Source organism: Antennarius striatus, chromosome 13, assembly GCF_040054535.1.
Source record: "Antennarius striatus isolate MH-2024 chromosome 13, ASM4005453v1, whole genome shotgun sequence".
Classification (NCBI taxonomy): Eukaryota; Metazoa; Chordata; class Actinopteri; order Lophiiformes; family Antennariidae; genus Antennarius; species Antennarius striatus.
This window is the reverse complement of record NC_090788.1, coordinates 1,739,367-1,763,969: the sequence shown is the minus strand read 5'-3', so window position 1 is coordinate 1,763,969 and position 24,603 is coordinate 1,739,367. Positions and strand designations below refer to the sequence as shown.

General features: G+C 50.8%; 1 protein-coding gene across 1 annotated transcript; it reads right to left on the bottom strand.

The window, feature by feature from the left end:
- Positions 1-1,811: 1,811 nt before the first annotated feature.
- Positions 1,812-24,582, bottom strand: zzef1 (zinc finger, ZZ-type with EF hand domain 1). The gene is made up of 54 exons (XM_068331603.1): positions 23,969-24,582; positions 23,436-23,580; positions 23,167-23,361; positions 22,918-23,101; positions 22,632-22,831; positions 21,887-22,097; positions 21,640-21,756; positions 20,658-20,836; positions 20,429-20,527; positions 20,256-20,347; positions 20,025-20,170; positions 19,823-19,928; positions 19,519-19,740; positions 19,305-19,396; positions 19,037-19,224; positions 18,833-18,966; positions 17,957-18,027; positions 17,628-17,742; positions 17,378-17,543; positions 17,180-17,301; positions 16,963-17,085; positions 16,683-16,852; positions 16,521-16,602; positions 16,235-16,436; positions 15,400-15,527; positions 15,075-15,315; positions 14,916-14,995; positions 14,741-14,834; positions 14,192-14,648; positions 13,938-14,102; positions 13,548-13,667; positions 13,292-13,453; positions 13,081-13,213; positions 12,832-12,970; positions 12,576-12,741; positions 12,207-12,469; positions 11,906-12,078; positions 11,620-11,812; positions 11,366-11,526; positions 10,895-11,178; positions 10,641-10,815; positions 10,403-10,535; positions 10,056-10,282; positions 8,779-9,087; positions 8,613-8,713; positions 8,404-8,539; positions 7,631-7,990; positions 7,415-7,558; positions 6,547-6,715; positions 6,320-6,418; positions 6,076-6,241; positions 5,852-6,002; positions 4,678-4,749; positions 1,812-3,596 (listed from the first exon to the last, which is right to left on the bottom strand). Exons 1-54 carry the CDS (start codon positions 24,428-24,430, stop codon positions 3,516-3,518), a joined length of 9,105 nt encoding a protein of 3,034 aa, XP_068187704.1. The 5' UTR covers positions 24,431-24,582; the 3' UTR covers positions 1,812-3,515.
- Positions 24,583-24,603: the final 21 nt, after the last annotated feature.

Below are 24,603 nucleotides of genomic sequence, written 5' to 3'. Positions count from 1 at the left end.
TAATCTAGACTACCTCCATCGGTTCTTCTTTGTAACAACCCAACTTATTTTTAAAGTTGAATCCAGTTTCAACAGATTTTCGGCTGACATTCTGTAGAAACTCACACTGGTTATCTAACCTGGTCCAGGACAGTCGGTGCATACCGTCTACATGTAGCCGTATCAGCTTTAGATGTTAGAGCCAGCTCTGTTCTGGGGTGTGAACGTCTCTGCTCATCTTAATCCACAGTGGTTTGCCGCAGTGGATCGATTTGATCTATCTTCATCCTCTCAGGTTGCTTAAAAATAGCTCTCAGAAACAGTCTTATCCACCTGGACCTGCGTAGAATCACTGGGATGAAGTGTTTCCATGAATCTCCTAACTGTTTATCAGGCTCATTCAAGTCTATCCTCTCTTTTCTGCGGGTCTTTTATGAATCATCGGTTTCATTCATGCCTTCTGACTCATACAGTCATCACAACCTGACAGCTCCTGTGTCAACGCAATTTGCTGCCACAGCTGCCCCACCTATGTGATACGATTTCATTTCTTTAAATCCCACCTAAATGCTAGTTTCGTGGAATTTCTGACCAACATAGTCAAGCTGCTTTTCGAGATATATCATAAAGAGACAAAGCTGGGGTTGGATGAGGTAGGAGTCCTTGTAAACCTCAACTGACACCATCAGTGGGTCCGTCCTGAAGGGAATTTGGGTGTTTATGGTCCAGATCGGAAATAAATGGACAGGTTTCCATTCAGGACACGGTAGGCCAGTCTAATTCCATCACATTAGAACCCATATCCAGCTTTCATCCTAATGATCGGGATTATCTAACAGTCTCATCGCCACAGCGATTGTGATCGTCTATCCTCTACTAATGCGTTAGCGGTAAAGGTTTCAATCACAGTCCACCTCTACCCCAGGTCGGAGGCAGGGGTAAAATAGGGTGGAAAACAATAATCCTCGCTGTCCTGTTGCAGTCAAACAGTAACACATGCGGAGCTGCTAATTATAAGGAACCCCTCCCCCACGTCTAATTCCTACTGGATTGTGTCAATGAGCCAATTATCCCTGAGTCTCGTGAGAGACGGCCCACAGCGGCACCCTGTCCCCGGAGCCTGAGAGGAAGTAGGCCTCATTATGACAAAGAGGAGAGTCGGTAGGTTCATCAGCTGGGTTACGGGTTCACATGGGGTCGAAGGAGGCGCTCGAGGAACCAATGAAAAGCTTCAGAACTCCAGAACGCTGTCGAAAAACGTTCCACCAATGAACCCAAACACTTCAGAAACTTGACACAATGCAAAATATTTTATGTTCCAGGTCTGGTTTGGGAGCAGATGTTGTTGTTAGCATGACTGCTGGCTGACCGCTAGCAAACACGTTGTACCTTGGACCGAGTTCGAGCCAATCAGAGGTCATTTCCTGTGGAGACTCTTCATTACGCTGTGCAGTACTACCCAGCACTGGATCTAGAAGGAACAACTTTCCACCAGATCCTTGAAACTAGTGGAGGTGATGCATTTATTTACCTTTAACAAAAGTAGCGCGACTTCATTTAAGTGATGAAACGTTTTATTTTGAAAGCAACTTGCCCACAATGACTTAGTAGGTAAACGAAGTAGCATGTGATTGGCTGAAATATGAGGTTGATGACATCATCACCACTATAAAGTGATGTGATTTGAAAGCGGACTTTTGAAAAGATAAATTTGGGAAACTTTTCTTTAATAATCTTTACATTGTGGGGAATGAAAACAAGCCGACGCCTTTTGGAATATTTCCTGTATTTAATGCCATTATTACCCTTGTGATCATCATTCCCATCAAGGGGGGAGGGTGGTGGGGGTGGGCAAAGAGGCGATGATCAATGCCAACTAAATGATCAATGTCGTTTTGTTCGCTGCACAGAAATTCTCTGTCGAGCCTAAACTAAAAAAAAAAAGGAGCAGAATTTGCAATCATATTAACTTTTTATTAAAAACAGATCACATTTCAACCCAAGCAATATTTCCTTTTAATCGTAAATGTGCCATGCTTACAAAATCAGAATCAAAATGTCCATTATTAAGTGCCCGATGAGGTTTTCCATTTGTAAGGGGTTGATATCAAAGGCTTTCCACTGTGCAATCAATATTCACACATATGTACATTCAAATTAGTCAGCCTTCCTGCAAAAAAAAAAACAACATTAAAAGTAAAAAGTTACAAAAAAAAACCCCCAAAAAACTTCCAATCAAACGATAAACTTCTCATTTAAAATAGAACTAACAACTATTTGGCTAACACCAGTTAAATTATGATTGCTTCACTTTTAACCGTAGGCACATCGTAGATAGGTGAAGGCGTCGCAGAAGCCGAGCCGACGTTTGTGTAAACAAAACCACAGAGCTAATCTATCGTCCCAGAAGAAACCACCTCAAAAGTTAAGTCAAAGAGAGAAAAAAAAAAATTATTACTGAACGTCTGATATGTGAGACACAAAAGAAAAGGAACTCGACCAGGAGCTCTCTGAGAAAAGTTTCATGGATTCTTTGGTATAAAAACCACCATGACCCCAAATTAAAGTCGGAGACGACTTAAATCTACCTACTCTCTGTATTTAGATTCTTTTTTTTCTTTAAAGGTGAAAGTGCTCTGTGTGGTCTCTGTGGGCGTGGCTACGTGGATACAGATGGGGGGGGTGTGTGTGTGTGTGATGCGATTGGATCGTCACATTCAACAAGTGAGGAAGCGTCAGGTTCATTCTAAGCAATGAGGTAATTCAGACTTGAGTAATCCCGACTTTCTTGCGTTGATGATGTCACCTTCACGCTCCCCCACCCCCCACCCCCCATTTTTATTGACATCATTTTGATTTATTACCATTAATGGAGTGAAAATACGACGTAGAGGTGATCATACCGTCATCGGACCTGAACCGGGGGTCAAGCATGCATGAAGCAGATCAGACGGACGTTAATGATGATATACGGATCCTTTACAGTCTGAAAGTGATGAAATAAATAGCTGGGGGAGGAACGGAGGTGTGTGTGAGTGGGGGGTGGGGGTGGGGGGGCGAGTAGGTCAGTGCCTTCTCCCTCCGGTGACTAATGAGACTCCGCCGTCCTGGACTGTATTTTTAGGATGCTCTACATGTCCGCTGAGAAATATACGTTGCCAAGGTGACCTGATTCCCCCCCCCCCCCCCCCTTCAAATCAACGACGTAACCCAGAGCGGCTGCGGTTTAAGAAGGAGAAGAAGAAGAAAGGCAGAAAAAGATGCTTCCCCGTTTGACATGAATTGTGATTTTGGCACATTTTGTGTCCTTTAAAAGGCAACTTCAAGTAAAAACCCAACGATGGTTTAAAACAACAAAACAAATCAAGATCCCGCCGTGGTGATGCACACGCTGACTGGACCCCCCCCTAAGGCAAGAAGGGTAATGGGAAGAGTGGAAAGTGCTCTTGGAGGACCCCCCCCTCCCGTCATCTCTGCTCTTCCTTGTTCAGAGAGAACCAGCTGAGTCAGGATGCCTCCCCCCCCCTTAGCATCCGTCAGGGGGACATGTGGAGCAGCTGGGTGGATTTATTGGGGTAATTGATGGCCAGGCTGATGGCGGCGATGTTCTTCAGAGCCTACGCAACAAAAAAAAGAGTTTTTAACAGAGGGAGACGGGGCGGGTCTGGAGACTGGAACTAAATAAAATACTAACATTTAGTATCATAAAACAATTGATGCCCCCGACACACATCTTCTTAAATCAGGGGGGTCAAACTCATTTTCATCGAAGGTCACATCGGCATCACGGCTGTCCTCAAACGGCCGGATGTAACTAATGAATGTAAGTCAATGTCATGTCAAGTAAATGTAACTACAAGCTAACCTTGGTTTTCGAACGCTTTAGACATCGAACAAATCGGAATTCGACCCAAAAAAAAATCTGATTTTTTTTTTTTGTCTCAGATGTCGAACAAAATTTGGAAGTGGAACACAAAACAAACGCCTTTTTCTCGCCGCCAAGCGCGACAAAAAGGTGGGAATTCCTTTTAAAAAAATGAAATAACCAGAGGTTTAAACAGCAAAAGGTGCTGCTTGAATTTATGACGGACTTGACTTATGACTTGACTTATGACTTGACTTATGACTTGACTTATGACGGACTCAACCCTTTTCCAGTTCCGTTGAGTCGCTCCTGGTTCGGATGGAACTTCAAACCGACGGGATGCCGGGCGACCGGTGGTTTTTGTTTTTCAGGCGTTAGGTAACCGCTCAGCAGAACCGCCCACCGTGTTTTGCTGGAGCCCACGTCTCTCGGCGCCTCTCGGCTGCCCACGGGCTCCTCTGCCGTGTTAAAGGGGGGGGGCACCGAACAGAACGCCATGCCTCGCCATCCCACAAATGCTAATGGATGTAATTACTAAATACATTAGTCCTGAGTGAGGCCCACACATATATACAACAATCAGGGATGGGGGGGCCAGCGGTGACTCACGAGCTAAAGAGACTCTCGCCGCCGGCTGACTCGTGGGGGCTGGAGACCTTTCAATCAGGGGGATTGTGTGCTTACAGAAAGAGCGCCGCAGAATGTCAGGACGCTGGAGGACGGCGTCTTCAAGACGCGACATTTCAACCAATGAAAACACGGCGCGGCGTGACATTAACAAAGGAATTATCAGGGATCAATATGCAAAAATAATAATAATAATAGTTTCTTACCATGGCTGTGTTGTTGAGGAGCTGCTGATCGGTGGTCATGGCCAGCAGGTAGTCCTGCAGGTCGCCCTGCGCCTGGAAGACACAGCAACAGCGCTTCATCTCAGCATCAAGATGACACTGTGGAATGCTGGGAGTTCATATTTAAACAGAGTGCTTCCGCTGAAGCGGGCGTTAGAGATAAGACGCCGCCGCCGCCGCTAAATGGGCTGAGACCGGGCCAAGTGGAGTTTTTAAAAAAAAAAAAAACACGCAGGAGACACAGTCCAGGGTCCCGTCTGACTGTTTATGCAGGGGGGGGGACATCCTGAGACCATTTGTATCGGCGGGAGTGCGTGACATACCCCCGTTGTTTCCTAAATATAACTTTCTTTTGTGGGTTGAAGAGTTCGCTGAAACCAGAAGTGGGGCTGATGCTGGAATTTATTCCCAGTAAACCTCTGGGAATAATCCGGGTCCAGATCGGACCTAATATGGCCATGAAGCAGCGAGGGTCATGTGACCCACCCACCGTCACCCTTTTAATCTGGAGGAGAGGGAGTCGACGCCCGGAACGCTTTGAATGAGCGCCACTCGTCATCTCACGCTCCTTCAAGCTGAGGATGAGGAGCTGGAAGCGAGGGCGCTCTGCTGCCTCCCGGTGTTCACAGCGGGAACTGCAGCTCCCCCTTCAACACGGGAGGAGAGCGAAATCCGCCCAGCGCGACGAGCTCGTCTGAATCCACTGAAAGTTACCGATGGGAAACTCTTGGCTGATGGCGTTCCTACCCAGAATCCTCAAAAGTTCTATTAGTTAATAATTCATGACGGCAGGAACACAGAGAAACACACACACACACACACACACACACACACACACACCGCCAAACGGAACGCAATCCCCTCTTCCTTCAAGCGCTTTGACACATAGGAGAACAGTCATCACACAGAGACAGAACAGACAGGAGGTGACGAATGAAATATTCATTTGCTTCATTTTCTACTCATGGTTTTCATTCAAATTCAAACCGTTTCTGTTGCTGAAGCAGGAAACAGGAAGCAGTGTTGAGGAAAACAGAATCCGAACGCGTCGGATGTGAGCTTTAAGTTTAACCTTCAGAGTCAACAACGCCAAAACAAACACAGAACGCACACCTCCAGCTACACGCGCATGCGTGTGTGTGTGTGTGTGTGTTACCATGGCGCGGGCCTCCGCGATGAAGAACAGTTCGGTGAGGGCTCTGTGCAGAGGCAGCAGCACGGTGATGCTGGTGGGGTCCTGACTCGCGCTGACCTCCATCGAGGTGAAGAGCTGCCACAGAGGTCGCAGCAAGGTCAGCTGACAGGATCTGGAGCACAAACAGGTGGACAGTCAGGTGAGACGCCAACGGCGCCGGGGCGAGGGAGGGGCGGGGCTCTTACATCTGCGACGGACACTGCAGGAGGCGGAGCAGCAGGTGGACGGCTTTGAGCCGCTGGCTCCCCGTTTGGCGACAGGCCACGCCCACCTGCCACTCCCAGATGTCGGACAGCGGCAGGTGAGCGAGCACCTGGTCGTCGGCGAGCATCTGCTTCAGGATCTCGAACCCTATTCCGGGAAAAGACGACATTTAAGACGTTCGTGACGCGTGATGGACGCTGGCGGGGCGGTTCTGACGTGACGTACCGGTCTGGAAGCGTCCTCTGTGACCTCCGGTCACGCTGAACTTGTAGCCCCACTCTGTGTTGCTCATGTCTGACATGAACCTGTAGTACAGAGTATCCCCTGATGGAAACACACACACACTCTCTAAATGTCAGTGACCGACACACACACACACACACACACACACACACACACACACACACACACACACACACACACACACACACACAGATGAACGTCTTCCTCACCAGGGATTTCGAAGTCGTTCCACTTCTGGGGCGACCCGGTGAACTTGTGGATGTCCTGCAGGAAGTCGCTGCTGCTGGACATGATGAGCTCGTCGCAGCCTTCCTCCGTGTAGCAGCGCGAGTCGAACTTCACCGACAGGTAGATGGCGCCCGGGATGTGGACCTTGTCCTGAAAGACGAGACGCGCGGAACGCAAAACCGGGTCGGAACCCGAGGAAAGGTTTTCATGAAAGTGAAGCCAACACGTCGTATCTCAGCTTGAATCACCGGCTGACGTTGACTTCAATGATGTTTTCCATTAAAAGACGAGCTCATCAGTGGAAATCAGGTTTCATATCATGGAATTTATCGTCATGACGACTGATCCGGTTACGGGACCGAGGATAGAGAATCAGAGGACGATGAAGTTTGTGTGAGTCCAGATGTAACTAATAAATGTAACTAAATGTAACTCAATGTAATATAAATGTAAATACTCCTAAATGTTAAACAACTGCATTTATTATTTATTCTAGTTACAAACATGTTTGTTTGTTTCTCTGTTCTAACATTAATCCTTTTAATCAGTCAGGTTATTAAACCCACAGAAGCCCATCAATCAAGGATCAAACTATCAATCAATAAAGAAAAATAACATCAGACACAAGTTAGGACGTTAACTTTGTTCACAGCGTTTTTGTCAGGATTAAAATGGGCTGAACTACTGCATTATGGGAAATGTAGTTTTGCTCAAAGCACACTTTTGACCTCTTTGCTTTCAGACACTCTGACCTTTAATGCCCTCGTGGGCCACATTCGGGCCCCCGGGGGCCTCGAGTCTGACACACGTGTGATTTAAGTGATGGCAATAAACAAAGTTCCCCCCCACCTCAAAGTTGGTGTTGTTGTCGTAGGGGTGCTTGGACTCGCGCACCAGGACGGCCATCCCCGGCTCCTCCATGAACTGACAGGCGGTGAGCGACAGGCTGCCCAACATGCTGCGACCGCAGCCCTTCAGGACGCGCTGGAGGATCTGACATCATCAGAACACACGCGTCACATCACACATCCCTCACCTTTAACCCCACCCCCCCCTCCGGCTCACCTTCTCCCACAGCGGCTTCTCCTCCAGCTGCATCAGCATATCCAGGATGTAGGCCATGTGGGAGGCGCCGTTCAGCTCCAGCGCCTCCTCGCTGAGCACCTCCACGGCGGGCCAGTCGGCCAGCAGCGAGGCCAACACGTGGCGTGCGTACAGCGTGGCGATGGCCTGGTTGACCTTCACCAGGTACTGGCGCACGGCCCGGTTGCTGCGCACGTCCAGCTCCTTGTGCAGCAGCGCCGAGCTCTTGGTGCGCCGCTGCTTGGCGTAGCTGAGCTGCAGGTCGCTCTCCGAGCTGGTGATGAGCTTCTGCGCCGCCACGTTGATCTCCTCTGTGGCCTTTTCACAGTGACCCGGTTTGGACTGAGGGAGGGGGGGGGGGAAACACAGCGTTCAATCCGTGATCCCAATCTGTGATCCCATAAATATAAACCAAACAAACGCGTCGACGGCGTCTGTCAGCGCCGCTCGGCAGAGAACACACAGATCCGCCTCCCACGCCACTCACAAATTCACACCATTTTAAAAAAAATGAAGTTGTTATAAAAGCCTGGTCGTGTCATCAAACATCAATCACTCGTCCACCTACAGAAGAACTCTGGGTTTCACTCGTGTCAGCAGGACGGTCAGATTCCACCGTGAAGCTGTGATGTTGTTAACGTTCCACGTCCCGACGTCACATGATTCCGTACGTGCAACGCTATTGGCTGACAGCATCCGTGGTGCGCTCCTCCGCGTGTTAAAGAAACACGTTTCGTTGGACGCCTCACACTCACCACACACGACACCACGATCATGTCGGTGTCCACCGCCTTGGTGCTCCTCTCCTCCGAGCGCGGCCGCCTCGCCGGCTGCCACTTCTGAGCCAGCGTCCGAATGGCCTCGTCCGTTTTGATCTCCTCCCCATCGAATCTGAACACAGACGGGGGGGGAGAGGGGGGGTGTTGGATCGTGAAAAAGGAAGAAGAAGAAACTTGATACCGACCTCTTCTGCACCTCCACGAAGAACGAGTCGGTCCTCTTCATCTGCAGCTCGTACATGGCTCTCAGGATGGGCAGCGGCGCGTTTAAGGCATCGTGGGTAATCTGCACCAAAACAGGACGTCAAATCGTCGCCGCGTCGCCGCGTCACAAACCGTCTCCCTCCTCACCTGGAAGCAGATCTTGGTCTCCTCGTCCAGGCCGTCCAGCGGGTCGGCCTTGTTGACGTCGTTGTCGTCGGCGCCGCTGCTGGAGTGGTCGGAGTCGGGCTCCTTGTCGGGCCCCCGCTGCTCCCGCTCGGGGTCCTGGGCCATGGAGTGGATCTCCCTCTTGGAGGAGTAGAGCATGATGGACAGGATCTCCAGGTCCCGCAGCAGCCACAGCTTGCTGAAGCCGGTCCCTTTGCTGCACTTCCTCACCAGCAGCTGCGTCAGACCCGAGCGCCGGATGTCGTCCTGGGCGGACGCCACGCCGTGTTTCTGGAGGGAGGTCAAAGGTCACCGTTAATCAATTCAAAATAAATCCATATGAACTAACTAGGTTTTAAACTAACTCGTTTCTGAACTAACTGGGATTTTCAACTAAGTTATGAATTAACCCACTAAGTTTTGAACTAAACAGTTTTTGAACAAATTAGGTTCTAAACTAACTAGGTTTCATACTAACTAGGTTTCGTACTAACTAGGTTTTTAAATTAACTAGGTTTTAAACGAACTAGTTTCTGAACTAACTGACTAACTAAATAACCAACCCATTAGGTTTTGAACAAATTTCGGTAGGTTCCAAACTATGTTTAGTACTACTGTAACTAGGTTTTTGAACTACAATGTATTTTTTAAACTAACCAGTTTTAAATTAACTAAGTTTTTAAATTAACTACATTTGTAATAACTAACTTAGTTCAAAAACTAGTTAGTTTAAAACCTAGTTTATTTATTACAAATCTAGTTAATTTAAAAATCTATATAGTTCAAAACTAGTTAGTTTAAAACATAGTTCAAAAACCTAGTTACAGTAGTACTAAACCTAGTTAGTGTAGAACCTAAATTACTCAAAACCTAATGGATTAGTTCGTTCAGAAACTGGTTAGTTCAAAACTTAGTGGGTTAATTCATAATTCATAGTTAGTTTAAAAACCCAGTTAGTTCAAAAACAAGTTAGTTTAAAACCAACTAGGTTTTTAAATGAGGTTTTAAACTAGTTTCTGAACTAAATAAATGAGTAACCCATTAGGTTTTGAACAACTAACTAGGTTTTGAATTATTATTTAACATAAACATTGTATTTATATTTGTTATTATTTATTTATGATTTAATTATTGGTTATCTTTACAGTTTACCTTTATGTTTTACACCTATCCTGCTTTATGTGCTTCCAACAGCCTCTTGGGTACTAATAAAGTTTTTTGAATTGAATTTGAACTGATGAACAACGACTGGCGTCTACCTTCAGCGTGTTGTAGAGGCCTTTGAGGGCTAAGGACAGAACCCAGGACGCCTCCACGGCATCATGGGAGCCGGCGTCCTGGCTGCTCTGGAGCAGGTGGCTGATGATGGAGGTGAAGTTGCTCAAGTAGCGACTGAGGAGGGTGTCGGTGCAGCCGCGGCCCTCCAACTGCCCCGGGGGGGCAGCTGCGGTGGAATCCTGAGCCTGGATGAGCTGGTAGTCCTTCACTGGAGCGAAGGAGAGCGGAGCGGCAGGACGATGACTTCAGGTGATCTTTCATCATCATAGAAGACATTTACAGACTAACCCCCCCCCCCAAACGGAGCAGCCTTCCAACCCCCACCCACCTGTCTTCCTCTTGCGCGTCTTGACGTCCACCACGGCGGCGTGGTTCTTCTCGGTGAAGTGTTTCAGGAGGATCATGCTGTGCTGCTCGTTGGCGTTGTCGATGAAGACCGTCTGGGTTCCCACGCACAGCACCTGACACACACGCGGGATGGGGTGGGGGGGTAAACACACCTGCAGCTGGGGGTGGGGGGGGAGGCGTTCACCATCCCGTATGGGGGTTCCCGGCGTTCCGCTCACCTCGGGGAAGCCCACCAGCACCAGCAGCGTGAACAGGTTGGTGCGTCTGAGCGTCTGTGGCAGCTGCTGCACGCAGTGGTCGGTGAAGGCGGCGATGACTCTGCTCCAATCAGGACTGGCGTTGAGGCTGTGGAGGATGTCCGCCACCGTGCACGCCCAATCCAGACCGATGCGGCTGCAGGACGGGGGAGGATTCACGTTAACAATCAGACCGAACGTGGCGCAGAAATGGTGAATTAAAGGTTTCTGGAGACCTGTCCAGACAGACGGCCCCCAGGCTGAACAGCAGCTGGGTGGTCTTCCAGCCCCGGGCGTCGGCGCCGGGCGGCTCGCCCTGCAGCAGCAGCAGCTCGTATTTGTCGGACAGCGCCTCGGTGACGGCGGCGTCGGCCTCCGCCGGCGGGATCCGCAGCAGCAGCTGTCCCAGCAGCCCCAGCGTGAGGTGGAAGGTCTCGTTCAGGGAGCCCACGTTGGAAATAACTGCCCTGAAGAGGTGGGGCAGGATGGAGCTCAGGCTGGGCAGAGACAAGGTGCTGCCCTGAGGGGTAAACGGGAGAAACGTCATCTGGAGGTCAGAAATACCGGTGCCAGTCTACAGTTAATGTCTCAGATTAGCATAAAGGTGGAGAAGAACTCCTCGTTGGTTCTGTTTCTACGTCATGTTGAGGGTGAACGCTGATTTCTGGGGCTTCCTGTCGTCTCGACCCTGATAAATGTTTCCTTACTGGTTTGGCCGGAGGCAGCATGGCCGCCAGCAATCCCAGAATCCTCTCTCTAGAGCATTCGGAGAACACGTGTTCCTGAAGGGGGACCTGGGGCAGCCTCTCATCCGTCTCCTTGACGACGTCAGACGGGGAGTCGACTGCTCCGGGACCGGATTCTGACGCTGAAATGTATTTAAAAAAAAAAAAAAAAAGATTAAAACCACCAAAGAAAAATGAGAGAGGCTGAGAACACACTGGGTTCTGTCGGGACGCACATCGGACCACGGGGGAGACGGCGTCCTCGCTGGACACCGACGGCGTTTGGCTCAGGCTGGAGGAGTCCAGCGTGTCCTGAGCCACCAGTTTCATTTTCTCTCCCTCGCCGGCGTTCGGGGGGAACGACGCCTCCAATGGAGCGGGAAGAGGAGCGCTCGCCTCCTTCGTCTTCTTCTCACCAGACGGATTGTTCTGGTGGAGGGAGAGTAAAAATATCACATCAGAGGAGTAAGTGTGTCCTTAAAGAATCAAAATCATATCTACAACATCAACTGTGTCGTTCACCTTGTCCTTAGGGGAGGACGGGGAGCAGATGGCCGCCGTGCTGCCGGGGATGGAGGAGGTGTCGGTGGTGGAGCTGAGCTCCTGAGACGACTCCGGAGAAACCGGACACAGCTCGCTTTCGGAAACCGACTCGCTGGACGACAGCAGAGCGAGCAGCGCCGACGAGCGCAGACCTGCCAGGAGGACGGGTAGCGATGGAGAGAACGCAGCGCGTCATCTTGTTGCAAAACGAGCATTTTTATTTCCTGTTTCCCTCTGCTTCCATCACACGTTAATCTAATCTAATCTAGATTGGACTCACCTTTCCCCGTCTGCCTCCTGAGCAAACAGTCGATGACGAGCTGGGAGCAGCCGGTCTGCAGCGCCGAGGCCTGCCTCAAGGTGGCGCCGTCCAGCACTTCCCCTTCCGTCTGCCTGTCGCTGCTCAGCTCGGACGTGTAGAGCGCCAGAGCGGCGAACAGCAGCCAGGAGTAGTTGTGGATGTAGGGCTGGATGAGGCGGTGCCGGTCGCTGATGCGGATGGTCACCATGGGGTAGACGGTGATCCGGTGCGTCGGCAGGTGGCTGCGGACACGCCCGTTTCAAAAACAGATTCGCTTCTACGACTCCTCGTTGGCGTTTGTTTTGTTTTTTTTACCCATAATGCACCAAAACGTGAAAAGCGCGTCACCTGTCGGGGTATTTCTTTGCGTGGTAACACCCGAAGCAAAGGTCGAAGTCCTCGCACACGTTGCAGTTGATGCGGCTGCCGACGATCAGCCCCTGGCAGTGGTCGCAGGCGTACTCCATGTTCACCATCTCGTGGTCGTCCTCGTGGCCCTCGGGTTTGGCCCCACCTGGACAAAAACGCACACACACACCTTCTGTGGAGCCCACGGGACGCTGTTCCCGTGTGAACGCGGCGGTGAAGGCGTGCAGGATCTCACTGAGGAAGCAGGTCTTGCAGAGATCCATGTCCATGCACTGGAGGCAGCGGTAGCGGTGCCACGGCGCCATCCTCTCACAGCCGTCGCACGAGATCACCACGTTGAGGAGGTCGCAGTACCGAGCGATGAACATGTGCATCTGGGGGGGGGGGGGACGTGAAAACTGTGCTCTTCGTTTTTCATTTCAGATTAAGTCACGGCTAGAAATGATTCTCCGAGCGTCGCTGGTGATCGCTTGGCGTGCCGCACCTTTCTCCGGTCCTCCGCCGACTCCTCTTCGTCGATCTTGTCGTACCACTTCTCGAACATCCCGTCCATACACTCGTCCATCCACTCCTGGTTCTTCTTGTAGTCTGCGATCTCGTCCTCCTCCGTCCACTGACTGCAGGTGAATTCAAACGTGATGTCACGCATACATCAGGGATCATTCCCACCATGCTTTGCCTCGTCTCGCTGCTACCTGATGGCGATGTCGTGGACGCTGATGTTCTCTTGGGCCATGGCGAGCAGCAGGTCGGGAAGTTTGATGTTGGTGAAGAGAGGGAGGTCCAGAAATTCCCAGCTCATGTCCAGGAGATGCAGCAAACAGGTCTGAACGCAGGACAAGGCGGGGAGGAGGGCTCTGAGGAGCAGATTGGGGGGGGGGGGGTCAGATTACACACGTTACACACACACACACACACGTGTGTGTTCGTGGCGAGTGTGTGAGAGCTCACTTCTCGTTGAGGCTACCGAATCCCTGCACCGCCTCCACCAGCATCAGCACCAGCTGATGGTAGGAGCGCCGCACCTCCTCCCCCAGCTTCTGGCCGCTGTCTGACAGCTGGGAGAAATACCTGGGGGGGGGGGGGGGGGGAGTTCTTCAGCGTCACTTTACCGACTGGTTAGAGTATTTATTCATGTATTTTCTCCTGTTTGCTTCTTTCTCTGACGCGTTTCATGAATATACAGTTTGATGAATGACATGAAGAAAACCGAGGTCGTAAACCGAGGTCGTAAACCGAGGTCGTAAACCGAGGTCGTAAACCGAGGTCGTAAACCGAGGTCGTAAACCGAGGTCGTAAACCGAGGTCCGCCTGTGCTTCCTGGTTGGGCGCGGGCCGTACCCGGTGAAGTCCTTCTGACACGCCAGCAGCTCCTGCAGGAACAGGATGCAGGGGGCCTGGAACAGGTGAGGCCTCCCCAGGGACTGCAGGCACCGCTGCACCGTCTCCAGGACGCTGCAGACGCTCACCGCCTGCGCTTTGCTCAAGGACAGCGTCTGCAGGATGCTGCAGGAGCAGGACGGGGGGGGGGGGGTTAGACACCATTACAGACATGACAGACAAAGATGGAGGAACTTGGAGCAGGGGGGGGTCACCTAGCTGTGGTGAGAGACTGGTCCCTGATGAAGTTCAGGATGTGTTTCAGGATGGGGTAGCCCTCCCTGACGTTGGGGCTCATCCGGGGTTCCTCTATGGACCGACAGGAGAGGAGGCGCAGGCGCCCCCGGCTGAACGGGGCTCTCCGGGGTGCGTTTGAGGGCGAGACGGGGTCGCCCGGCGGGGCGGAGAGGCTCTCGCTGGAGCCTTTGTGGCTCCCGCTGCGCTCGCAGGACGACTGGGATGGGGCGTCAGGTGGGGGGCCCTGCTTCTCGGCCCCCGCGGCCTGGGGTTCGAGGGAGGGGCTGGGCTGGAAGTCGTCTTCCGAGATGGAGCTGGTGCGGAGGAGCGGCGTGCCACTGCCCCCTGCTGGTCTGGAGGAGTCGCCGTCCTGATCGGACGCGCCGCACGGGTTGAACCTGAAGAGCAGGAGGCTCTTCTCGATGCACACGTCGGCTGGGGGGGGGGGGGGGCAGAGAGCAACACAAGTCAGCCAAATGGAAAATATTATAAATAAAGAAGGTGGAATTTAAACGTGGATTCCTCACCGAGCGTCTCCATGGTAACCTTATCGTGCGGCGCTTCTCCTTTCTCACCGGGGGCGCTGGATTTACCCACCAGGAATCTCTGCTTCATCTCCAGCTGGACGGAGAAAAAAAAAAAAAAACACATCGCGGTCAAAGGTCAGCGACACGGCGATTCGTAAACGTGACAGAAACTCACCATCCACATTCTGATGCCGTCCGCCATCGAATATGCCTGGAGGAAGTCGTCACTCAGGCTGGAGCAGCCGTCCTGATGGACTGCAGACCAACAAACACGTGAGAATGAACCACAATCGAACCGCTGCGATCGCCCCACCCCCACCCCCCAGGGACGTACCGTGAGTCCTCAGGGCGAGGCTCAGCGCCGGCGTGTGGTAGATCATGGCGGCCCAGATGGCGTTGACAGCCTGGTCCGTCCTCCAGCCGGTGGCGAACTCGTGCCGGGTGATGTGTTTCCTGCAGGACAGCATGAGGGTCCTCATCAGCTCCGTCCGGGCGTCTGTGGGCTCCTGGGACGGGTTCCAACGGGCGAAGTCCTCCAGGAAGCCCCACAACTCGTCCAGAGTCCACAAATTTGTCTGCCGTACGATAAAATTAAAAAAAAGTCACAACCACTTCATAAAGAATGGATTTAAGCGAAGCTGGGAGTGACTTTTATTCACCGGGTCTGACGGCGTTTTCGTCGGCTTCGCCGTTTCGCACAACCCGTGTCGGAGAATTGGTTTCCATAAAGGAGAAGACCTGACGTGGGACACCTTCACCGGTGGAAGCTCTTTAACGTTGCGTGTGTCTGGAGGAGACAGGAATAGATCAACAAATCAAATACAAGCAAACCTTGGTTTTAGAACACTTTGGACATCGAACAAATCGGAATTTGACTAAAAAAATTCGGAATTTTTTTTGTCTTGGAAGTCGAACAAAATTTGGACGCAGTGACATCCATCCTCCTCCTCTCCCTCTCCAACGTTCACGTACGCCAACTGCTCACCGCCACAAAGGTATAAAACTAATCTTTATTGTTATTATGCTTTAATTGTAATGTACTTTTTATTTTAGTTTACTGTATAATAATAATAAATAATAAATAAAAATATTATTATTAATAATAATAAATAATAATAATAATTAAATTAATAAAATTAATAATAATAAAAAATACTTTTTAATAATTATAATAATAATCGTTCACTTAATTTGCGTTCCGTTGCCTCTGGTACGAGTTACGGTACCGTAAACTTCTGTCCAAAAGACGACGGTAACTCGTACCTTAGGCTAACCTGATAGCATCCATGTGTTTTTTCTTTCTTTCTCCTGTTTGCTTCTTTCTTTTACATTTCTTTGATACATTATTTTTAATGGGAAAAATGTATTTGGAATGAGAACAAATCGCTATTCGAGCAGCCTTCAGCAACAAATTGTGGTCGTAAACCGAGGTTTGCCTGTATATGGAGCGAATATCCGTGTATGTACGGCTCAAATTATAAAGGTTGTAAATACCGTGAGGCGATTTGAGGGAAAGTGTTCTGGAAGCGAGGCGCCCCATGAGGCGAGCCACCAGCAGCTGCACGTCCGACATCCAGGAAATGGTGATATCGGGGAGTCCCAGCGCCGTCACGGTGAACTTGTAACCCCATTCGTTGTTGCTGCTGTCGGAGTGGAAGAGGAACTGCAGCTGGGGCCCGGCGTCGAACGTCACTTTCTGAAAGAGAATCGGCGCAAGTATGAAATTTTTTTTTAAAAATCGCGAAACGGAAGCGTTGAATCCGGCGTCGGCTGATCGTACCTTCGGCCACTTTTCTGTTCCGACCTTCATGTCGTAGCGAACCTTCCCGCCTCTGGAATCGGTGAATTCCAGGTAGTCGTATCTGTGCGCGTCGAGAGCGAGATGGAAAATGAAACCCCGGATTAAGAACAACCATCTGACTTATATTTTTAAATCTCTGACCTCTTCTCCGTCTCGCAGTGATCGTCGAACTCCAGCTCGAAGGCGGTCGCACCGGGACAGGCGTAGATGGTCGTCTCGTGGCGGCTGTTCTCGTAGTTGTGAGGAGACTCCATGTCCCAGGTTCTCAGCACCACCGGCTGCTGGGGCTGCTGCCAGCTCTCCTGATCCACCTGAAGACGACGAAACAACATGTCTGATGTGGAACGTAAAGTCTCTACAGATATATTCAATCTGCATCTCATCACAGGATCAGTGGGGAGCGTTGAGAAGTCAGACGCACCTTAGAAAAGATGTCTCCGGTGTCACAGGAGAGGCTTCTGAGCAGCTCCACCAGAGAGGAGAAGCTGTTCAGGAGGACGCAGTGAGGAATATCCAGAGAGCACAGCTCCAGCAGCAAAATCATCTGCAATAAAAAATGGTTAAAAAAAAACCTCACGCAGCTCGATGGACGTGAATATCTGTGCAGGAAGGAGACTCAGAATAAAAGAGTGGGTCACCAGCTGTCTGAAGACCGTGGCCAGGATGGAGCTGCCCAGTTTGTCGGTTATCTCAGCGCCGGTGTGGCTCTCCAGGAGGCGACCGAGGGTGTGTTTGATGCTCCCCAGGAACTGATCCACGTCTGGGAGGAGGAAACCACTTTTATAAAAGAAAGAATGTAACCGTGACGACGGGAAGCAGTAGAAGGGTCGTCTCACATTTTTGCAGAATGTCTCGAGCCAGATCCGCGGCGACGCCGGAGGACGCTCCTCCTTTCAGCTGCAGGTAGCACCAGGAGACCAGGCTGCCTTGCAGAGACCAGAACAAGGACAGCAGCACCGCCCTGCTGGCTCCGCCCCTCCCATCCCCCATCAGGAGCTCACACTGACGGGCGGCGGTCGGAGAGAAAGGTGTGACTTCAGGGCGGGGCTTTGGTTACGAGATCTTTTGATCCGGCGACGCTTTTACCTCTCTGGTCGCCACCAGCAGCAGCGTCTCCATCACCGACAGGACGGGGCCCACGTCGAAGTCCGACGGGGCTCCTTTAGGGGGGAGCAGGAGGAGCCCGCTCGGGTCCTGGTCGCTGCGCACAGAAAACTGTTACCCACAACCACCTGCAGCCGCGTGTGCACGACTACGTGTGTGTGTGTGTGTGCACGAGTATGTGTGTGTGTGCACGAGTGCGTGTGTGTGTGTGCACGACTACGTGTGTGTGTGTGTGTGTGTGTGTGTGTGTGTGTGTGTGCACGACTACGTGTGTGTGTGTGTGTGTGTGTGCACGAGTGCCACCTGCTGACCTGAAGTAATTGCAGAGCGATTCAAAGGTGACCTTCGTGGACTCTGGCTGCTCCTCCTCTGTGATGTTTTTCTGTGAGAAGGGAAAACATTATAAATACATAATATATACATATATATATGGAATATATATATCATATATATTTAACTAACTAGGTTTTAAAATAACTAGTTTTTGAACTAACTAACCCACTAGGTTTTAAACAAACTAGGCTCTAAACTAAATAGCTCTTGGACTAAATAATTTTTGAACTAACTAGGTTTTTTAAGTAGGTTTTAAACTAACTAACCTAACTAGGTTTTGAAATAACTACATTTGAAACTAATTAAAACCAGTTGAAACTAATTGCATTAGAAGCTAAGTTTTAAACTAATTAGTTTTTGAACTAACTAGGTTTTTAAATTAACCAAGTTTTGAAATAACTTACTAGGTTTTTAAACTAAATCATTTTTAAAGTAACTAGGTTTTGAACCAACTACATTTGAAACTAGTTATCTGGGTTTTAAACTAACTCGGTGTTTAAATTAACTAGGTTTTGAAATAACTAAATAGGTTTTAAACCAATTAGTTTCTGAACTCTTAGAATTTGAACAACTTAGGCTCTAAACTAATGAGGTTTTTGTCAGTAAGTCCTGAACTAACTTACTCGGTTTGAAACTAAGTTCTGGATTATTGTTTAACATATACATTGTATTTATATTTATTTTGGTGTTTAATTTTTATTATTTCTGTTTATTGTTAATGTTCACACATTTACACCGATCCTGCTCTGTGTGCTTTCTTTTGCCCCCTGGGGGCTAATGAAGTTTTGTGAATTGAATTGAACATGATCAAATCCCCGTTTTTACTCCACTTGTACCTTCGGTAACAAACTCACCATCATGGTGAACAGTCTGTCCCTCCTGACGTGTTTATCAGGGAAGAAGACGGCCGCTCCGCTGAGGATGGCCTGGACCGCCTCCTTGTGCAAAGCCTTCTTCACCAACGTGTCACCATCAGGACCGTCCACGACTGGAACAGAGAGCCTTTCAGACCGGCTGTGACGGAACATCCAATCAAACCATCTGGTTCTGGTTCTCACCGTGGCAGAGGTGAGCGTAGAGATCCGTGACGGCTCTGACGCCGCCGGACGTGGACGTGGGCGGAGCCGGGGCGTCGCCCTCGCTCCTCTCCGGGCCCCGCGGCTCCAGGGGGTTGGGCAGCATGGGGAAGCAGTTCTGCATCAGCTGGAGGAGCAGAACCCGGCTCTTCAGCACCTCCTCTCCCTCGCTGAAGGAAACACAAAGGTTTACCGATCGGCCAATCACCGACGGACGCAGAGGAGGAGGCGTGACGCCGCCGCGACTCACATCTCCCTGAGTTTACTGTAGAACGTCCAGAAGAGGTTCAGGCTCAGACCGCTGAAGTCCAGGAGGAACTTCTGCTTGAAATGAGAGACGTCCTGCAGAAAAACGGAGAGAAGTCAAATTTACTTCATGTTTGAAGCTACGTTTTGTCAAGAAAAGTCACGTAAAACCGACAAAATCGGAGTGAAATAATTAAGATCCATCCAATGTCCCTCACCATGTCTCGCGTCAGCTGCTGGATGAAGAACAGCGTTTTGTTCAGCAGACACAGCCCGGACACGCCGTCCTGGTCGCCGCCCTCGGCTTCGGCGCCGAGGTCGTCCAGGTCTAAGAGCCGGTCCAATCGGGGGCAGAGGTAGCCGCTGAAGCTGAGGGACTGCACCCCCAGGCGCTCCGCCACCCAGTCCTGCCTGGTGCAGAGGAACTTCACCATCAGGAACTGGAAGATGAGACAACGGGTGAGCGACTCCAGATGTCTGGGGGGGGGGGGTCATGCGGTTCCAAACGGACGCCGGACGCACCTTGGTGACCCGACAGCGCTGCAGCTTGATCTCCACGTCGTTCCAGTCGTTCTCCACCTCGAACCAGCCGATCGGCTCGTCCTCCGACTGCGGGGGGGTCTTGGAGCTGCAGGTCGGACGGAAGCATCGTTAAAACTAGACACACACCCCCCTCCCTACCTTTGCATATTTAACATCCAGACATCTCTAACAGGAAGCTCACTTGTCGTGAACGAAATCTTTGTAGTCCACGTAGTCCCAGGCGTCGTACTTCCTGAACCTCCTGAAGTGTCTGTCGGCGTCGAACGGGTCGTCCTCCCTGTAGGCGAACACCAGACCGCATTTGGCTCCGATGGCGCCTTTCCGCACCTGAAACCACAGCGACCAGAAGAGTGACCCCCACGTTCCGGATGAACCCCCCCCCCAATCGCTGACGGGCGTTCACGCTCCTCACCTTGATCCTCATCTGAGTGACCTGGAAGTTACTCTGGTCCTCCGTCGACAGGATGACGCTGGCCTTCCTCTTGCCGCTCTCCGTGAGGAAACCTTCAGCGGCGACAACGACATTGTTAGGCTTTAAAAGGCGAGCGGAGCCGTAATCTGAGGGGGTGATCCTGCGGGCGGTACCGTCTCCGGTGGACGACTCCACCAGCATGTTCTCCGGTCCTGATTTCTCCTCTTTGCTCTTCACGTCACAGGCCTGCAGGTGCAGCTGGAGAGGCTTCCCTGTCGGGGGCGAGAAGCGTTTTCCTGCCGTTATCACAGAGCATCGCTGCTCTGCAGGCTTTAACATCTCAGAGGCGTCATTTCACACATCTGTGTGTGGAACAGACTGGAGGAGGGATCGTCTCGTTACCGTTGCGGTTCAGCAGTCGCAGCCTGACGGAGGCCATGGAGGCGATGAGGGCGCGGGCCTTGTAGTCGGCCTCCAGACGGCCGCTGATGCAGGACAGCGCCTGCAGAACCTTGGCCACGCTGCCTCGGGCCAGAGCGAAGGCCAGGAGGGTCAGCTCAGCGTCGGGACTCACGCAGCAGCTGATGGGGAGGGGGAAACGACACGATCACCGATCGCTTCTACCGCAAACCGCTGGAGGTGTTTCAGGCTCCGTAACTTCACAATGTCCCACCCCACCTTAGAGAGGTTTACAATTCTTCTTGCGTGGTTTTTTTTTTTTTAACTGGACTGTTTGTTTGACGGTTTTCTCCCCAACAAACCCACAATGTCGATGAAACGTTCTGCACCTTAAAGACACCTCCCCCAAAAGAGGGGGAGATGCTGACCATCGAACAAAACGTTGGGCTTCTGGACGTGTTAAAGGAAGACAGACGTTACGTGACCGTAGGGCGTCGCCACGGAATAAATTAATCTTCAGTTTGTTACGTGAAAAGGAGGAAAATAACATCAAGACGTAAAAAGGGTCGTAAATTCTCCACAAGTCCGTCATAATAATGAAGTCTGCTTTAGCTTTATGGATCACTGGTAGGAAAAGTGTGTAGTGAGGAGTTAAACAGCCTTAAAACATCTGGAATAACTGTAAAAAATAAAGGTTTGTTCCACTTTGCGGAATTTGACTATAGCGGTTTATGTGTTGGACGTAACTGCAGTGATAAACGAGGGACTGCTGTATTCTCTATTTACCCCAGACATACAGACCCTAACCCACAGAGAGAATCTCTCTCATCACTTATAGTAACATTTCTTTCAGGAAACTCTGGGACCAAATTTGGTGAATGAGAAGAAATAAAAATCATCTAACATCCACAACGGATCAGGTTTATTTCCTCTCTCCATTAGAAACTAAAGGGAAAGTTATCGATAGGGGGGGGGGGGTTCTTACTCTGCTATTCTGAGCAGGAATCCATCCACCTCCTCCAGGATGTTGGAGGAGAAGAACTTGGGGAACTCTGAAGACGACGGCGTCAGGGACAGAGGTGGCATGTGCCGCAAGGCTTTCCTGAGGGGCAAACATCAGGAAAAGAAATCAGAGGATCCAAACACGACTCTGAAGTGAAAACATTAGAATCCTTCATCTTTCTGTTCACTTCACACACGTCCACAGATGAAAACACCAGCATGGGGCTTACTGAGTGCTCTGCAGGACAGTCTGAGCCAGAGCGGGGTTGGTCTCCATGGACGCGGTGACCAGAGAGGTGAGGAGAGACAGGTACCAGATGGCCGAAGCGTCCGAAACGGACACTTCTTTACACTTGGTGATCTGGTAGCCCAGCGTCTTCAGGCCGTGAATCCGTGTGTCGCAGCCATCGCTCAGACAGCGTTTAATGTTGATCTGGATGTCTGGAGATGACCAAGTTAGCCGTTAGCGGTTAGCGTACCGCTGGGACGCAGGCAGAGTTTACACCGTTTTCCTTTAAATGTTTAAAAAGACACCACAAACTCGCACTTGATTATAGATTAAAATAATTCATTAGAAATAAAGGATTCTTCTATTTCTAACGAATCCTTTCAGGAACAGAATGAAATTGAAATCAAGTAGAGGAGACAAAAAACTAGATGGATCAATTCAGTCATATCAAGTATATAAAATTTAAAAATTATATAAAATAAAATAATAATAAAAAAAAAATAAAATAAAATAAAATAAAATAAAATAAAATAAATATAAAATAAAATAAATATAAATAAATTCCAGTTTTGCCTGCATCGGAAAAAACAACTAAATCTGAATTTGTCACCTTTAACCGTTTGAATTGCAAACTATTTATCACTTCCCTCAACATGTTCTCAGGAGTTTATCTGTTTATCTGTGATGAAACAGACCAGCCTGTGAGTAAATGCAGCGATGGGCGCCGCAGACACCCGATGACTCACATGGGTGTGTGATGTTGGCATTCTCCAGCAGAGCCACGTAACCCGTCACATTGCTGGGGATCCGGATATCTCTGATCTCCTGGAGGGAACGGCGATTCTTTCCCACGGCGACCGACACCAGCTGAGGCATGTAGCTGTGGTCGTTCGACGCCACGGCGATGGCGAGACGCCTCAGAACCACATCCGGTTTCATCTTCAACCTACAGAACCGATAAGAGGGAGAGAGTCATTATGAGCCATCAGCTGCGGCGCCGCCGGTGGCGATCGCCCGTCGGGATGCTCTCACCTGATCCAGTGAGAACGCGCGCTGCCGTCCGACTGCCAGAAAGAAACCGTTTCCCCGTTTGTCATCTTGTAAACGTCGGCGCCGTTGGAGGAAGCCTCTATGGCGCTGTAGCACTGCGTCACCACTTTGACTTTGTCCACCTCTGGGTCGTGATCCAGCTCTGCTTTATACTGGATATCTAAATCTGAAGGAAGCACACAGATTAGGAGATCATTTCACTTTTTAAAAAAATTTTTATCTGCTGCTCACCTTTTTCTTTCTGCAAGAGGAACTGCAGGAAGTCCTGGACCACGCTGGACCTCATGGTGCAGATGCTGTTGTAGCCCTCTAGGATGGGGAGGGGGATGGCGCTGCTGGGAATACGATTCCTGTGAAGGAATTTAAGGATTTTGGAAGCATGTGCGCCCAACCGGTCTTTGGTCTTGGAGAAAATATCCACAAAACCTGTCGGGGAGGGAATAAAAAAAACAAAACAGTCATTCAGGGGTTAGACTCTTAGAATCAGGGGCTTCTCCTACCTGGAGTTAAGGAGCACGCCTGCAGCTGTCTGATCACATGACTCAGCTCTCCCTTCAGATTGGCTCCGTTAGAATTCTTCAGGGCGATCAGCATGCTCTCCAGATCCACCACCCCGTCCCCCTCCGCATCGAACTGTCCAAAGGCCTGAGGGGGGGTGATGAACACAATCAATACTCGACTAACAGCTGGCACCTCTCTGTCCACACATGACACACCTTTCTGACGCGTTATGACGTCACAGATACGTCATTTGTGTGGACAGCAGGTCATGTTTGGGGCTTTTCAAGTGCAGGTATTCCCACATTGTTGATTTTTAAAGCTGTGGCATTCCACACACACACACACACACACACACACACACACACACACACACACAAAGGAAAATGAATTGTAAAGTAGACAATCAACACGTGACCTCTTCACCTGACAACAGGTGTGAGCCAACAGAGTCACTGACAGCAGGTCTGGACTGGATTTAGGACCCACAAATTGGCCATCATGAGCCGGCCTGAGGTAGAAATAGTCCCCGTACCTCCTCACACTCATCCCGGGGGGCGTCCCTGCTCTCCAGCATCTCACAGAACTGCTCCATGTTGACGGACTCCTCTCCCCGGTTCAGCCGGTCCTCCAGCCACCGGACCAGGGCGCTCTCGTTCCCGGCCAGGACGGACTCCTGGATTGCCGCACCGGAGTCGCTGACGCGGGCGGCCGCTTCTCGCAGCTTCACCTGCTCCAGGAGGACGGCGGGGCTGGGGGGCCCACTGGCGGACACGGGGACGTTACTCGATCCCCTTCCGCTTCTACCCGAACCGGAGCCTCCTCCTCCTCCGCCTCCTCCTCCTCCTCCTCCTCCTCCTCCTCCTCCTCCGCCGCCGCCGCCGCCGCCGCCTGTGGCCGCAGAGGCCGGACTGTCTTCCGCGAAGCCCGGGCTCTCCGTCTCCACGTCCTCCTCCTCGCCGCTACCTCCCCCGCAGCCGCTTTCGGCGTTCCCCATGTTGCTTAAACCGACCTACGCCTCCCCAGAAACGCTCCGTGACCCGCTGGGTGTCGGTTCCGAGTCGGTAGCGCCGGTCCGCACAGCCCGCCAGCCCGCAGCTAGAGCTCCGCCGTCCGCCGCTGCTACTACCGCATCGACGTGCCTACGTCAGAGCGCATTCGGGTCGCGCA